The sequence below is a fragment of the Fringilla coelebs genome (assembly GCF_963513975.1).
Source record: "Fringilla coelebs genome assembly, chromosome: 16".
In the NCBI taxonomy this organism is placed as follows: domain Eukaryota; kingdom Metazoa; phylum Chordata; class Aves; order Passeriformes; family Fringillidae; genus Fringilla; species Fringilla coelebs.
In genome coordinates, this window is record NC_140042.1 from 15,931,144 (window position 1) to 15,948,717 (window position 17,574).

The 17,574-nt window shown below is 44.6% G+C and overlaps 1 protein-coding gene across 3 annotated transcripts in view; it reads left to right on the forward strand.

Moving 5' to 3' along the window:
- Positions 1 to 830: 830 nt before the first annotated feature.
- TBC1D24 (TBC1 domain family member 24) overlaps positions 831 to 17,574 on the forward strand; it is a 35,813-nt gene continuing 19,069 nt past the window's right edge. For 2 of the 3 annotated variants that reach the window (XM_084216422.1, XM_084216424.1), the window contains exons 1-3: positions 831 to 877; positions 11,767 to 11,897; positions 14,994 to 16,028. In XM_084216422.1, the coding sequence (XP_084072548.1) occupies positions 15,070 to 16,028 (959 nt within the window). In that variant the 5' untranslated portion in view covers positions 831 to 877; positions 11,767 to 11,897; positions 14,994 to 15,069. Of the gene's footprint in view, positions 878 to 11,766; positions 11,898 to 11,960; positions 12,004 to 14,993; positions 16,029 to 17,574 lie in introns of those variants that run through there. The other variant, XM_084216423.1, reaches the window with a different exon arrangement.

Consider the following 17,574-nt stretch of genomic DNA (forward strand, 5'->3'; position numbering starts at 1 on the left):
TGAACATTACCAGACTCAGTGTTGAACATGCCCTGTTTGAGAACCTGCGCTCATGGAAGTTCCTATTGAATGCAACCACTTATAATACCAAACTAGTTATAATAAGAGATTAAGCCCAGCTACCCTCACCCCCTCTGATCTCTAATGACCAGCTGGCTAACAAGGGATTTCTTTTCCACAAAATTTCTACAGTCTTATCACAACACTGTCACAACAACCCTTTCTGCCCCACACTGCCCCTCACTGACACCCACCACTCCTCACAGTCCCTATCACCCCTCACACCCCCTAGATTATGGCCTGCACCCCCCCACAGTCCTTCACTATGACCCCTGTTCCTCCAAAGCTCCCATCAGCCCTCACAGGCACCCTCACCACTCCTCCGTCAGCTCTCACAGCCCCTCACCACCCCTCCATCACCCCTCACCACCCCTCCATCGCCCTTCACAGCCCCCACGACCCCTCACAGCCCCTCACCACCCCTCCATCACCCCTCACCACCCCTCCATCACCCCTCACAGCCCCCACGACCCCTCACGGCCCCTCCATCGCCCCTCACAGCCCCTCACCACCCCTCCATCGCCCCTCACCACCCCTCCATCGCCCCTCATAGCCCCCACGCCCCCTCACGGCCCCTCACCACCCCTCCATCGCCCCTCACGACCCCTCACCGCCCCTCCATCGGCCCTCACGGCCCCTCCCCACCCCTCCCCACAGCCCCGCTCGGCCCCAGGGCCAGGGTCGCTCCGCGCGCGCCCGCCCGGCCCGGCAGGACCGCGTGCGCGCGCCCGTCCCACCGCTGCCGCGCCTTCTGCGCAGGCGCGGGGCCGCTCGTGCCCCCGGTCCCGCCGGACGCGGCCCGGAGCGGCGGAGACCGGTGAGGCGGGGGAATTGGTGAGGGAGAGCGCGGCTCCGGGAGCCGGCCGAGGGGGATGGAACTCGGTGTCGGGCGGTGGCATCGCGGCAGCATCCTCCAGCGAGGGGCCGGGAGGGACCCGGAGGGGGCCGGCTCCGAGACCGGCCTTCGTCAGGCCCCCGTGTCCGGGCCGCGGGTCGCTAGCTGTGCTCGTGCGAGACCAAGCAGCAGCTCTGGGGGAGGCTTGGGCGCGGCCCCAGCCGCTGTGTCTGTCCGTGGGCTCCGGAACCCAAGGAGGAACCTCCGGGGGTGTCGGTGACCGGAGAGCGGGCGCTGGTCCCTGCGGCGAGCCGGCCGCGGGGGCTCTGGGCTGCGCCTGGGGGTTGGCTCGGTGTGTGGAGAGGCTGGAAGGTGTTCAGATGGCTTGTGCGAGCCTCAGGTGCCGGGCAGTGCCTCACAGGATCTTCTGGCCGCTGGTGACGCTCGCCCCGGCACGCACGGTTTACACCTATTCTGCCAGCCCACCCCCGCGGCGGGGCGGCGGATCTTGGCCGAGAGAGCTCTCTGAGCCCAGCACTTGTGTTCTGCAGCCTCTGCCTTCAATGTTTTTGAAATTTCTATCATGGAAGTAGAATTTTGTTGTGAGGTTTTTTTCGCCTTAGTCTTTCCGGCCCATTCTTCAGTGAAAATTGCTGCTGGAATATTTGGGCTGGCGCACTGTTAGCCACCAAACACCAAATTTAGAGTGCTGGCTGGAACCTGCCAAAATGCTCCCCGGCCTCTCTGGGCCTGTGAACAAGCGAGCAATAGCCGACTGGATGCAGCATGCTCAGCTGATTCTGGTCCCAGGGCAGCAGGAGGGATGACACCTCTCAGGTGCTGTGGACTTGTGAGGAGGAAAGTGGGACCTTCTTTGAACTGTATTATCTCAATACTTTTGGTTTTATGTCCAATTCCTACAAGAAGCTGGAGCATCTGAAAGCTTTTTTGGCTTAGAGGAAATCCCAGTAGGATTTTCAGAGCATCCAGGAGTACCCAGAGCATAGAAATAACATGGATCATATCTAGGGCACTGTATTACCAAAACAGGGAATTCCCTGATGTTGGAATTTCCTTCTTTCTGTAATCACTAGCTATTAGACTGTTGCAAAAGGCTTCTTCAAGGTGGTTACTCAAGAACAGCAATGATAACTCAAGTTCAAGGATTCCAGCAACATTTTATGGTAACTTTTTGTTCCTTCCAAGCAATACATGATACTTATATCCTTTGTAGTTTTCTAAACAGCTGTGGATTGTATTGCACAATAATTAGCTGTTGGGAATCCTGGTACTGAAAGTCTTTTCTGTCATTAATATTTGCAAGTTTGCAGGTGTTCCCACAGCCAGAAATTTTAAAGAAAAACAGCTTTCTCCCAAGTTTTTTTTTGGTTGGCATATTTGTTGGGTTTTTTTGTTTGTTTGTGTTGAGGGGGTTGTTGTTTTGTTTTATTTGAGGTTTTTTGGTGGGGAGGGGTGTGGTTTTAGTTTTGTTCTTTATTTCTAGGGGGTTGGTTGGTTTGTTTGTTTGGGGCTTTTGGGTTTTTTTGCTGTTAATAATTAAGTGCTTTCAAGTAAATGTTTCTAGCAGGCTGTTTCTGGATCCATCACATATTTAAGTACCTCTGCTCCTCCCAGATCACTCCTTTTTTGTGATCTTTGTTTTCTCCCTTTGGTTGTATTTGCTTATTTGTTCTGTTAATCTGAAATCTTTAAGGGCCTCCATCCTCTGATCCCCCTGTTATTTTGACTGTAAAGAAAAATGGGAAAAGAAGCTATCCCTGTACTAAAATAACCGTCTGTGTATTTAAGGCAAGCAAAGCAAAGCAGTCCACACTGCACGGGTGTCTCACTATCTCCAATACCAAGGTTATTACAACCTGATAATGCATTGTTTAGCCATTATTGTTGGCTTATGTTGTATGCATTGCCTGACGTTTGTTTAGGTCATTAGTGCCTTTGCTTTAGTGCTGAAGCCCACATACAGCCAGTGACAAGCATGTTATTGGTAACATACCATAACTTAGCTCCTTGCTATTCTTCTGGCTCTGCAGAATTCCCCCTGCCTTCCCTGTTAGGTTGGAGAGGCAGCTGGAACTGCTGCTGTTGGGCTGTGTGGCTGCATGCTCAGGCACATATGAGTGTGTGTTACCACTCAAAATTTATAAACTCTGTCAATGGTCTGAAAGAAAAGTAGCTCCTTTTATTCTGTCTGTACAGTCTTGAATCAGGACTAAAGAACTACAATTTTTCTCAAATTTATTTGGGGATGCCTTTATTTCCAGGTTTATTTGCAGTAGTCTGACACAATTGAATGGAGTGTGTTGGCGGGTGCAGTAGGTTTTGTTGCAGAAATGGTGTTCTTGAGCTATTTCCTGCTTTGGTACTTGACCAGTCACCTGATACAAAAATAGATCTTATTGCACTATCATTAATGATTGACTGGCTCAGAGTCCACATGTGTTGGTGGGAATATGTGCTGGTGAGGTCCTGTTCTGGACTCAAATGTTTTAAAATCCCTGATGTTTATATATAAAAGGGCTCGTATCTGTGGTGTCCATACTCTTAGGCTTTAACATAACTCATTTTTTCTCCTCCTGCTTAAACTTCTGCAGTTAGAGAACAATTGCAAAAGACCATGAGCTGTTGATTCCCGCTGTCTTGTGAAGGAGGCTCAGGAGAAACCTAGGTGACTGCCAATGTCTGTGTTAAGGAGTGTGCTGAATCATGCTTGGGGTGTAGGCAGCTACGTCAGCGCAGAACCACAGAGTGGTTTGGCTTGGAACAACCCTTAAGGCTCATCTTATTACACCCCCTGCCATGTCCAGGGATACCTTCCCCTGTCCCAGGTTGATCCAAGCCCCATCCAGCCTGGCCTTGGACACTTCCAGGGATCCAGGGGCAGGGATTCCAGCTTCTCTATGACTGCCAAGGCCTCACCGCCCTCACAGGAAAGAATTTCTTCCCAGCATCTAATCTAAACTTACTCGCTGTGTAAAATCCTTTCTCCCTCTCTTGATTATGTTGTCAAATGAGTGTAACTCAGGTGTAGCTGCCAAAATTCAACATTTCATTATTTTGTGATTTTTTTAATGGGGAAAACAACTTTAAGGAGAAATAAATCGTACACAAGTGCGAGTGTAGTGACTGTGTTTCAGAAAACTTGTACTGTGTTATTGCCAAATCTGCTATGTTGACTATCAACGTTTTGAAAAGAAAAATAATGTTCAGATTAGTTTGAATTTTTCTACCTAATAGGACAAGGGCCAGATACCAACTCTCAGCAAATCAGCTTTTCTAACCCCATAGTCCACTGCATATCATCAGAGTATAGTTGGGTTTGTTTCAGAACTGATGATCCAAACACTGCAGAGCTGGAATTCCAAAATCATATACCTGTGCAGCAAGTACCTAGAAGAGAGACATTTTCCAGAGATTGCCTATTTAATGCAGACTTTGTGCATCCTGTAGAGAATAGGGGGAGCTAAAAGTATTTGTGACACAGCTGCCACAAGTAGTAATCCGGCTTGTGATTTTAGAGACTGAAATGTGTTGTTGATGCTGCAAGCACTTAAATAATGTGGTTATTTAGCTGCTCTCTTTGGTGAGGGTGTTTGTCACCTTGTTTTCTATAGCACAGTTTCAGGAATGAAGGTTGGAAGCTGTGCATGCAGATACCTTTTTTTTTTTTGAGGTGTGGAGGTCAGTGATGCACGTGATGCATATCAGTGTTGGCCAGTGCACTGTTTAAAAAACAGTCCAGTTTTTACAGATTCTTTTTCACCTCACAAACAAGCCCAACAGAAGGGAGTAAGTTATAAGAAGATCTGTACAGTCACAGGTTCTAAGGTAAGGGTTAATAAAAGCACTTCAGTCCCAGTGGTGGAGGAGTTTTGGGATTCTTTTTGTTTAATAGTTTTGTTTTGTAATAACTTCATTCTATAAAGAAAATTTTTGTTTTCTAATCTGGATGTGGAGACAGGATTCCTGCTCCTGGTTTACATTTCAATATGCCTGTATCCTCCAGGTGAGACTTGGAATCCATTGGCCAGTGCAGTGCCATTGGAGGGAGGAGTAGGAGTATCAGGTGTGTTAAATCCCTTCAAGTTTGAGCAAGCACAGGGGTACAGAGCACTCTCAACAGCAAAGCTTCCTGTAAAACCTGTGCCCTGGATTCTGAACTCTATGACAGGGCCAGTCACCCAGTATCCTCTCCCTAGAAAGACTAGAAGATTAACAGTATACCCTAATAGTAAGATTATAAACTTGGCAACCACTCTGTTGTGATTTTGAAATCACAATCGAAGTAATGCAGGACTAGTGTGGGATTTCACACTCATCAGTTTTTCATTATGAGGTGCTGTTTCTGTACCTTTGCTGCTGCACAGGAGTGTTTGTTGCTACTCTTTTAATAGACCAGAAGTTTAGAAACATAACAGAAATAAGTATCAAAGTAAAGCAATGTGTTGTTCCAGTTCCCTGAAATGGAGCTGTTGGATGAGCTTAGGTTCTCCTTTGCTTGTAAAGTGTTTTTGGTGTCTGAATATCTCCCCTGTGTAGGGTAATCTACACTTGATTTCAGGAAAGGGTAGTCCATTACAGGGCATACCAGATTATTGAAGCTTTTCTTCTGAGCAAGATCAGAAGAAAGGAAAAAATCTGTAGGGTTTTGCAGGGCTGGAAGAAAATAAAATTCTGACTAAAATGACAGCTTTAACTCTATTTTTTATAGGCTTATCTTACTGTAAATTGGCTTTTGCTTTCCAGAGAGAAAACTGCTGTGCCCTTAATGTAGACAATCATGAAATAGTCTGAGATAATAAGGTTTCCCTACCCTGTTTTTAGCTGCTGGCCGAAGTTATGGGAGCACAGATCTCCCCTGGAATAAAAACCCTGTGGGGATAACTGTTGGCAGGAATGAAGTGTACATCTCCTTTTGCTTACTACACATACAAGAAGTGTGTGTAATGATTTCCATAGGCTCAGCATAGATAAGGATTTGTGTGCTCCATTACACCAGGGTTACTGCTGCATCCACACCCTTCCTAATTTAGGTACCCCTTAAGCTCTCCAGCACTGCCCCTCAAGGCTTTATATTTTCATGTGTTGCACTGAGGAGGTCTTAAACCACCATAAACATGTATTATCATGTTTATAATACATGTATAATTTTACAGAAGAATTAAACTGGCATAAGTATCCACACTGATACTTGAATTGTTTTGACTAAATTGGTTTTTTGTTTTGTTTTAAAGATGATATGGGGAATTGGGACATTGGCTGGTTTTCTTAACAGACTTTAAATGGCACCATTCATATTTTGAACCTTTTTCAAGAGAGAATGTCCAGCAGTCATCTGTGTGGGTGTATTTTTGATAAATATAAATGTTGTGGGAAAAATTATTCTGAGCATTCATTTTTTTTAATGGCATATGTATTTGTTATATTGTATATGTAAAATATATTGCCATGCACTGGGAAAGGCTTCTTGGCAAACATCTCTCCTAGGATTGCCCTTTCCTGGTACCTCAGATTGTGTCTTCTGCTTGTAAAAATTTACCTGTGTTTCCATTCATGCTGCGAGCTGCTGTTCTGGACCTGAAGAAACTCCAAATGTAAAAGAAATAACACATGGCTGCATGTACCTCTAAAGTACATGTTCCTGCACCTTCTGGTTTAGATAAGAGGAAAATGAATGAATCAGTGTTTGACAGAAACCAATGCAGACATTGTGTCTAAGAGGAGCACATATCATCAACAGATATTTAAATATGGTTTTTTGCCAGTAAATGTAGTGGAAAAGAGTCTGAAGGTGATAGATGTCAAACTGACAGCATCCAGTGCAACAGAGAGAGAAAAGGGATTGTATTATTGTGTATGGATTTGATACCATATCAAGCTTATCACTGACAGTCTTTTGTTCTGCATAGTTGGCTGTACTTCCAAACAGAGAAAGATATAAAGTGAGATGTTATGGGAAAGTTAAAATAATAAGACCAAAGATTGTATGTTCAGGGTCAGAGGTTGCTGTTGAGGGGAGACATGTTTGTAGTTGTTTCCGATTTTGCAACCAAGGGAAGACACATAATTAGCACAACGTGAAGGATTTTTTCAGCCTTATGGTTTGGAAGGACCAGAAGGAAGACTCAGACCATGTAGTCAGAAAATTGTATTGATTTTTTTGCACTACTTTGACAGATATCTTTTTTATAATGGATCATTTTTAATGCATCATGTTTTGCAGTTAAATGCAGTTTTCTTTTACTCTGGAGGGAAAAAAAGATAGGAATTAGCATCTCTTTAATTTTACTGTTCGTTCCTTAAGTGTTTTTATGGTGTAGGCAGGAGGGAAGGCTACTGACGTATGGCTTTGATAACATTTGCCTCCAGTATCCTCTTACAGTGCTCTGCTCTTTCCCCTTTTTGAACCTTTGTGGAGCCATTAACCATTTCTTTCCTCTTACATTTTTTCAACAAAAATGTCTTCTGTTTTTCCCCAGACTTTTATCTTGTTTGGTTCTCTGTGTGCCTTTTTGGTATCTTACTGCTCACAGCACCCACAGGGACTGGACATCAGAAGTGCTTTTATCATCCCAACCCAGAGATGGGAAGGAGGGGATGCTTTGTAAGTGCTTGCGGCTATGAGATGTATTTAAATTAGATATTAGGAAGAAATTCTTTCCTCAGAGGATGGTGAGGCCCCAGCACAGGGTGCCGGGAGAGGCTGTGGCTGCCCCATCGCTGGAAGTGTCCAATGCCAGGTTGGACGGGGCTTGGAGCAACCTGGGATAGTGAAAGGTGTCCTTGTCCATGGCAGGGGGTGGAATGAGATGGGCTTTAAGGTCTCTTCTGACCCAAATTGTTCCATGATTCTATGGCATACACATTCTCCTAAATATGTGCTACTATCACTTACCTGCCCAGCCAGGAGGAAGTGCTGTATCTGAATGTGCCTCTGACATTTAATAAGTTGCCCAACAAATTAATTACAGATGATTTAGACTGTTTAAGAAGGTGATACTATGTTCCTAAGAAAGAAAACATGGGATTCTAGGACAAACTCTGTTACTGTGCTTCATACACAGTGGTGATATCCCAAGAGAAATCATCTAAATGCCTAAAAGTATTTGCCCTGTAGAGTGCTCTGATAACAGGTCTTTATCAGTTACTTGGGAAATTGAGACGTTTTTAGACTTTGTCCTAAAAGCATATCAAAAACCCAGCAGGAAACATCTAATAATCTGCTATCACACTATTGCTAAACTTTTAATAGAACATTGCCAGGAATTTTATCGTGGCACCCAGCTTGTGAGTACAGAGTGCCCAGGGCACATTGTAGAATCGAACTGCATTTAACCACGTTAAAGCAATCCATCGAGCTCTGTGTACTCTGCTGGAAGGGATCATCACTGCACAATGAAGCCACGTGCTCCCAAACACTCTGCATGAGATGAGCATCACTTTCTGATGCTAAATGGAGTGTTTAATTCAAGCTCTGAAACACATCTGCACCAGAGAGGCGTAGCAAAGTCGCTGTTGAGGCTGTACAACTGTACTTCTGATCAGGAGGTATTTGGGTGCAGGGGGAACAGTCTTGTTCCCAGATCCATGTAGCAGAGATGTCAAGGTGTGCTGCTCTAAGTCCAGGATTGGGAAAGCTGCAGGATGCACTGAAATACTGGGGGGGGGAGAGGGAAGCTGCCTGCCGGTTGTCTTTTGTTCTGCAGTTACTGCTACCTTGCTGAGTTGCTTTGTGCTTCTGTCAGACTTCCCTTTATGAAGCAAACATCTCAGAGGTGATTGAGTACCCCTCAAGAATGGAATTAATCTCAGACTTTTGGGGTTAATTTCCTCTTACTGGGAAAAGGACTAGTAGCAAGCAGTCTTGAGGAAGCAGTTCTAATTATCTCTTCATGTGCCTTGTGCATGGATTAGTTTCATAAGGTTATGAAAAAGAATAAATTTGAGTCTTTTCCATGCCTACCAAATGATATGCTGCAGGTCTGGAGGATTACATCACTCTTGATTTGAAGGGCAGCAAAAAAGAAAATTTGCTTTCTATTAGAACCTAAAAAAATGCCTGCCAAAATGTTGGTTGTCAGTATCTAACTGTATCTGTACATGGCAAAGAACTGAATCCAAGGTGGTGTAACTGCTCATGCATGACATGAAAAATGTAATTTTCAAATTTGGTAGTTCCTGTTATAGAGCAACTACGCTAGATTTAAATGAAGTGTCTTAATAATCTCTTAAACTGTAGGCAGAATTTCAGAACACAAAGTTGCAAGAACACCTAAATGGAATGGGGAACCACGATCTCCTGTTTAATTGTTGCTTGGGTTTTTAGGACACTCTCTAATGTTTATTAAAAGCAATATCAAATAATGTAATCCCAGGCTTCAGCCAAAGTTGGAATTGTTTTTTAAGAAGTTTAGACTGTGAATATTTCACTACTGTAGAGTATTTAATGTGCTCTCAATTTGAAATAAATAATTGCCCTCTGAGTTAGTTGTAGTTCAGATATTTCAGTTTGCTAGTTCCTGCATTTTGTAAAGAAAAAACAAACCTCTTTAATGATAATTATTCTAAATAATAAAATCATTGAACTTGCTGTCAGCCATGTAATCTTTAGTAAAATTGTAGCTTATATTCCCCATACTGAAAGTAAGTAATTCAAATCTTTTTTTCTGATGTGTTTTTAAACACTTTCATAGAATTTTTCTTTGTAGACAGTACGGGAATTTCCCTGTCACACTTGGCTTCACTGTTGTGTGTTTTATACAGATTCAGACAGTTTTCAGCAGTCTTCTGAAAGCAGTCCAAAAGACAATGGGAAGAGCTAAGGGACTGAAATGGAAAATGTGGCTAGAATAGCAAGCTAAATATTTCCTGAAAATTCAGTCATTGACTTAAAATCATGCAGGTTGCTGTGGTCTGTGCTTGGGTTTGAATTGTAATGATTGCTTGCCTGCTTCAGAGTTTAAACTTAATCTTGAAAAAGCTTTTACCTGTGCTGCAGCCATTGTTGGCAGATCCTCAGTATGCATGTTTCTAGTTCTACTTCTCACTTGTGCACTTGCTTTTCTTTTTATATTGCACTTACCTGAAGAGCTCAGTTAAAAACTAATAAATTTAACCATCTACAGTTGCAGGGTAGGTACTAAGAAGAAAGCTCCTTCTCCTGGTTCTGTTCTTCTGTGTTAATTCCTGCTTTTTTTTAAAGTCAGTCTGATTAGAAAGGATAATGACTGCTTACTCGTAGTACAGAACTTGAAAGTTTTGTGGCTGCTCAGAGAAGCTGTAGCTGCCCCTGGGTCCCTGGAAGGGTTGGACAGGGCTTGGAGCAGCCTGGGATAGTGGATGGTGTCAGGTGTCCATGCCGATGGCAAGGGGTGGAATGAGATGAGCTTTGAAGTCCCTTCCAACCCAGAATGTTTTGTGTTTCTATGGTTGTTACAAATAATGCAATTTTTTTTTTTTTTTTGCTAGTTTATACAATGCCCTTATCATTCTATGCCAACACATACTAGACTGCATTTCAGTTCTGTGCTGTTCAGGCACTCAGCCATCCTGTTGTCCCCATCTCCAGTTAGAGGACATTTACCATAACATGATGCTGACTTCTCTAAAGCAGGAGGGAAAGCAGTTTGCCACAGTAAGGGTCTGTAAATGAGTCTCTCTGCCTGCCTATAGCAATATCTATATATATACATTTTTTTCTGAATTGTTTTTTTCTCTTCTGCCTGTCTTACCCTCCTTTATATGGAGGGGTAAGCAAGGTAGTTCAGGTGAATATGGGCCTTTGTGACACAACTGCACTCTCGCACAGCCATCCTCTAGTTTTACCCCCTAACTGAAACACCAGCCACCCTCCAAATACAAGTCTGTACTGCCTACTCGCTTCCTTGTGGTGGGAGGGATGGGCAGGAGACAGCCCTGACTCACTGGCTCCGGCTGCTGAGGGCGAGACATCTTCTGTATCCTCTTCCCAGCAGCCCAAAGTTAAACATTGCTCTTTACGCGATTGCCAGAAGAGAGAGAACTTGCCTCACAGGAGAGAGGAAGGACAATTCGGAAAAAGTTGAGGAGGAGTTGAAGGCTGGCTGGAATTTTCCTGAGATTTCTTGGGCTCTTCTGTGGCAAGTAAATCCTCCCTGTCTGAGGCCTGCTGGCTTACAGTAGCTGCTGGCAAGGTATCAGGAGCTATGCACCATTACACTGAAGCACACAAGTTCTGTTGATTTTGCAAGCAGTTAAGAGCTGGTCATGCTCTGGCAGCCCTCACGATGCCCAGTTGCTTTGTCACTTTTTATTGCAACATCTAGACCTGTGAAAAACATCAGACCTACTTGCAGACCCCACAGATTTATCCCAGCCAAAAAACGTATAAAACTGTGAGCTCAAACTAAAACTTCTGGCAGTCTGACTGCCACAGATTTCAGTGAGCTTCAAGAGCACATATTAATCAAATTCATTAGTTCCTGAAGCGGGCAATAATTGCTAGAGTGAAAAATGTCTGTTTGATGCAGCCTCTAAGTATGTCTGTGTATCTTAGGACATAAGGCAGGAGAAGAAGGTTTACAGGGAAAAAAAAGAAAAAGCCAAAATGAATCTGGGTGTCTTAGAAGTTGTCTTACATGATCAACATTTTACTTAACTCTCCCTAATATAAATCTAAGCAGCTCCCAAGGAATGGTGGCAGAAGGTGGAAGCATGCTGGAGACTCCAGCAAGCACAAGGCAGTGATAGTTTCTATGCTGAAGTGTCCGGGAACACTGGACAATGGTTCATCTGCCCATGTTTTTGCCACTTCTCCTACAAAAGGATGTTATTTTAGGATTTGAATTAAAAAGGAGTGTTTCTGTGATTCCCAGGTGGAGAATTACAGAAAAATGTTCACTTCCCTGGAGCTGACATTGGCTCTGCGATGGACTGGTATCCTGCTGTTACCGGATCTCCAGGAAACACACACTGAGCTCACACTGAGACCCTACAGCTGAACCATGTAAGATATCTCACTTTCAGAACTGGAGTCAGGACAATGTGTTGCCTCCTTTAATTACAGTCTGAGAATTGGTTTCAGATGTGGAAGAATGCAACAAAAAGAAATGGTGAGCATTTCTGTATCGCTCTTATACTGTAAGAATGATGATCTACGACCAGGCTTCTCTTTATAAAAAAGCCCTGAATTAAATATGGTAGAGAAGAGCCATCCAAAAGCATTCTCTTAAAGGCTCCTGCATGCTGCTGCCAAACTTTTAAAAGAGGAGTTAAATTTGGGACTGTTATAAATGATCAAATTGGCAGCCAAATTAAAAAAAATTAACACAGATTTATTAGATCAATAACAAAATAGAATTTTGAAAAACCCACCACAGCCAAGGCAGCGTCAATTTCGGAATTTGGCGCTGGGTGATCCTGGGTCTGACTGACAGAGTGCCAGCATCTCCCCGGTGGTTCACCCTGACTGCTTCAGGCTTATATCCCGTTTATTCTGCCTGAGGCAGAAATGACAGAAGGTCCTTTTGTGTCCCTTCACATGTAGAACTGGGACCATACAGGATACAAAAGCCAGTCCAGGTGTCCGATGACTGTCTGAGCTTCTTTCACATGTATAACTGGGACCATACGGATACAAAAGCCAGTCCAGGTGTCGGGATGGCTGTCTCAACTTCCTTCTTTCACATGTAACCAAGTGGTGCTGGTGCTCAAGATGGTAGATGCAATCTGCTCCAGGTGCAGGTTCTCATGAAAGGCTCAGACATTCCTGGAAGTCTCAAGTGTCCTGGAAGACACTCAAGCTAAGGGACTTGATATTATCTTAATGTTGTCCAGGAACTACTTGAATAGAAATAAGACTCTGCTTCCAGCCCCAGGGTGGTCAAAGACATGAGTTGGATTTTACGATATTTTATATATATATATATAATGAATTAACTCTAATATATATAATAGGACTTTCAGCATGTGATTCCAAAATACCCAGGTTAGCATTTACTCAGAATCTAGAACTATCTGGAGCGGCTGCTTTAGGCAAAATGTTTGATTTCTTTTCCAAAGGTGCAGCTGCGAGGATGAGATCTCATCTTGATGGTACATCTTCCTTAAGAGCTTCAAATCATTTTAAAGCACCTGATTTATGGAATGTAGCAGTGTGGAAAATGGATGGTGTTTGCTGCTACCTTCCCGAAAGCATCTTCTGAGAAAGCCGCTCAGGCAGGCACAATCAGTCACTCAGTCCACACTCACACCATAGACAGGTCAGTGAAGAAAGATGGAAGGGGACTCTGTGTAGAGTTCCAGCAAGGTTTATTGCAGAGTCACTCTGAAGGAGTCCAGGGACAGAAGAAAACAAAGCAATGCAGTGTCCTGGGTTAAGTATGGGGTCAGGGGCGGTACAAGGGCAGGGCAGAGGGCAATGACCTATGTGGAAAGGGCAGTGACCTATAGGGAACTGAGGTAAATTAACATAGTGCTACAGAGCACCATGGGAAAAAAAACCTTGTCATCTAACCCCAAGCAGTGAGGCATTCTCAAAGCCTGTGTCAGATTCTTCCAGGGCATTAGAAGTTCCCTTAATAGGCTCAAAGGCCTCCAGAATGGAAAACCATGCCAATAAATGTCAAGTTCCATGTGTTTTCCAGTCTGTCAGTACTGGAATGACTAAAAGTTCTTTGGAGGCCTTTCAGTGAATATTTTCATTGATTTAACCTTGCTATATAACATCTTAAATGGACAGAACAGTTTTATGGGCCTGTTGGATTTTAGAGGGATTGTCTGCCTTTGCAGAGTGTGCGGCATCCACAGCTGTGTTTGCAGCCTCAGTTGAACACTGAGGGCACATGGGCAGAGGTTCCAGCACTCGGCTGGAATAGTGCTGCAATAGTGGAGATTATTATGCATCCCCATCTGGCTTTGTACTGACTGATTAAAGCTGATTTGGATGTGGCCTTTAGTGATCACAGCCACACCCTCTGCTGGGACACAGGTGTGCTCTGAACCTGGAGCCAGCAGGTAGATCAGGTAAACCCGGCATAAGGCACTAGAGGCCAGAACCTGATGTTTCAGCTCCTGGTGCTATCACAAAGGTTTCTGTCACATCTCCAATAGGAGAGCTGTTGTGTGCCCTTGTGACAGGTCATGGCCAACATCCAGAGCAGCACTTAGAAAATCTAAGTGCTTTAATGAAGGTGTTTGAAACTGACTTGACCCTGTGCTGCAGTCTGGAAGCAGGGTTCTTGTCCTGCACAAGTCTCTCTTCTGGCACTAGCAATGATCTGACTGACTGTACAGCTGCACACCGTCATTGAACTTGGAAAAGACCTCCAAGATTGAGTCCAACCTTTGACCAATCACCACCTTGTCAACTAGATCAGAGCACTAAGTGTTACACCCTGTCATTTCTTGAATGCTTCCAGGGATATTTCTTGAATATTGTTCAGGGACAGTGATTCCACCACCTCTCTGGGAGCCTGTTCCAATGTCTGGCCGCTCTTTCCATGAAGAAATCTTATCCAACGGAACAGAAAAATTGTACCAGATTAACAAACTAATCTCTGACTATGTGGTCACATAAGTGTTATTACAAAGAAATTACTTAGAGGACATGGCTGTGGTTAGTAGGAGCACAGTGTATCTCCTCAGTGGCCATACAGTCTGAGAACAGCATACACTACCTATGAGATTGCATCCTTCTAGTGTAAGTTTCACTTATACTTCCCCAGAGAATTGGAAAGAGAGATTGCAAATTGAGCATAATTTGCAATATTTTTTTTTTTTTGCTATGGCAGTCTTCTCTTAAATGGGATGTTAATGTAAAGGTCCATGCCTCAGCTTGGACTTTCAGTTAGGGAAATTAATTTCCTGGAGAGATGTATTCAGGATCAGCCTCTTGGCTGACTTTTGATCAATTACTGCAGTAGGAGTTACTGACAGAATGGAAGAAAAGTTTGGCTTAAAAATAAAATGGCATCTTTAACTGTCTTTGCTTTAGAAAACAGTTTTGCCATTGCAGGAGTATGTATGTACACATCTGTGTTCATAAAGAAAATAAGAGATTATCTGTTACTCAAATGTCTGGGTTTTTACTTCCCTTTTGCAGAAAAATCCAAGAGTCCATCAATGACTAACTAAAGTCTTGGTTTTCATGATTTATGTGATTTGCTTCTCCTGGAGCCATGGATGAATACAGCCACTTTGTGGACTGGGACAAAATGGATGTGAGTGCCCAGAGCCAGGATACAAAAGAGCTCACCTGCTCCGACTTACATGAGCTCAAGCAGCTCGCCCGGCAGGGCTATTGGGCCAAAAACCACTCTCTGAGAGCCAAAGTGTACCACAAACTCATCAGCAATATCCCATGCCGTACAGTGACCCCAGATGCAAACGTGTACCGGGACATCGTGGTGAAGATCGTTGGAAAACGCAGCAGCAGCTCCCTTCCGCTGCCAGAGTTCGTGGACGACAGCCTGATCCCCACGTACTGCCTGAACGCGGAGGGCGTCGGGGCCGTCAGGAAGATCATCCTGTGCATCGCCAATCAGTTCCCGGACATCTCGTTCTGCCCGGCGCTGCCCTCGGTGATCGCGCTGCTCCTGCACTACAGCAAGGACGAGGCCGAGTGCTTCGAGCAGGTCTGTCGCATCCTGGCTTGCAATGACCCATCCAAGCGGCTCATCGACCAGACCTTCCTGGCCTTCGAGTCCTCCTGCATGACCTTCGGGGACCTGGTGAACAAGTACTGCCAGGCAGCGCACAAGCTGATGGTGGCAGTGTCCGAGGATGTGCTGGAGGTGTACTCAGACTGGCAGCGGTGGCTCTTCGGAGAGCTCCCCATGGCATACATTGCACGGGTCTTTGACGTCTTCCTGGTGGAGGGGTACAAAGTTCTCTATCGTGTGGCACTAGCTCTTCTGAAATTCTTTCACAAAGTCAGAGCTGGGCAGCCCATGGAGTCTGACAGCATCCAGCAGGACATTCGAGCCTTTGTAAGGGATATCGCCAAGTCGGTGTCCCCAGAGAAGCTCCTGGAAAAAGCCTTTGCTATCCGCCTTTTCTCTCGGAAGGAGATCCAGCTCCTGCAGATGGCCAATGAGAAGGCTTTGCAGCAGAAGGGCATCACAGTCAAACAGAAAAGGTAGGGCTCAGCACAGGTAACCTGAGCAATCTCCTGAATTTTTCCAGTGTGGGGAGCAGTCAGGCAGCCCTGGGTGATTGGTGGGGAAGCTCCACTGGTGCTTGCTGTATCTGCTGATGCACTTTCTCTGCAGAAAAACTCAGCAGCTCCAAAATCAACTGTTGCTGGGATTGTAACGGGAACTGTAACTGAAGTACTATGATACAAGAGGAACTGAAGTTTCTTGTAGTTTGCTCAATTATGAATTTATATGGGTATATATTAATAACAAGTATCATATTTCAAAAGTGTGTTTTGTAAGCAGTTTTCAAACTAAAAGGCATTTTAGCAAAGTTGGTGAAGTGGTTTTGGTTTGCCAATTTGAGATTTCCCAACCAACACACCAATTAGTGTAGTGGGTCTAGCGCCGGCTAAATGCTAGTGCACCCACTGTAATATACTTACTTATTTCCCACTGTGAGGTAGGATTAGGAGGAAGGCAAAGAAGGCTCAAAGCTTCAAAAGGGTGTAAAGAAAGCTTTATTAACAGTAACTAAAAGAAAGAATAATACGAATCAGAATAAAACCTTTAGAACACTTCTCCTCCCTGCTACAACCTTTTATTTCCCACTCACAACATACAGAAACAATTCAGTCATTTTATCACTTCTAGACTAGTCTTTCTTCAGTTCTCTTCGGGAGTGGAGTCCCTCTTGTCAATTTATGGAGACTTCTCCACAAGAAAACAGTTCTCTCGTGGCTTTTAATTTCCTCAAACAGCAGCTGCCCAGAAAATCTGTGATGGTGAAGTCCTTCCCATTTTTCACAACTTTTCCCACAGCTTTGTTTATGGGCCATGTCAACTTATAGGGTACTATTTTTATGATGAGTTGTTCAAGACCAAAGGTTTTCTTTATCTATCTCTGAGATCATCTTCATCTCTAGAAACAGAGGTCTTCTTTCCCTGGAGCAGAGGGTCTTCATCACTCTCTCTCTCTATTCAAGCTTCTCATAGGATCACAGCTACTTAAACATCTGCTTACTGTAGCTTGGAGGCCTTTGCTCATATCTACAATTTGAATACTTCATCTCCCCGTACTTTTTCAATGAGTCCCAGGGAAAAAGAGTCTGATGTATCAATTACATCCTTCTCCATAGCTTTACAAGAGGATTTCAGCCCAAAGATCAAGGCATCTCCTCATCCCTCCCATCTGGGACTTGACTCTTTCTTCACTGACCTTGGTGTCTTCGTGTTGTTCTTCTACATGTTCTCACTCTGTCCTTTTCTCTCACCTGAGGGAGGACTGAAGGTCTGCAAGTCTTACCTGTGCCCTGAAAGCGTTAGTATCTTGCCCGGGGCCTGCAGACTGTCCCCTGGCCCCGGCTGGAGCTGCGGCTGGGCTGTGCTGGGGGCAGCGGCCATATCTCACCAGCCAGGCCAGGACAGAGCATCAGCTTCTCCTGCCCCTGCCCGGGGCTTGCAGGGCTGCAGATTGAGTGGACCACAACGGCGGCAGAACCTTGGCCGCTCCCGAGGCCAGGCGGATGGTGGCTCGGCCCGGCTGGC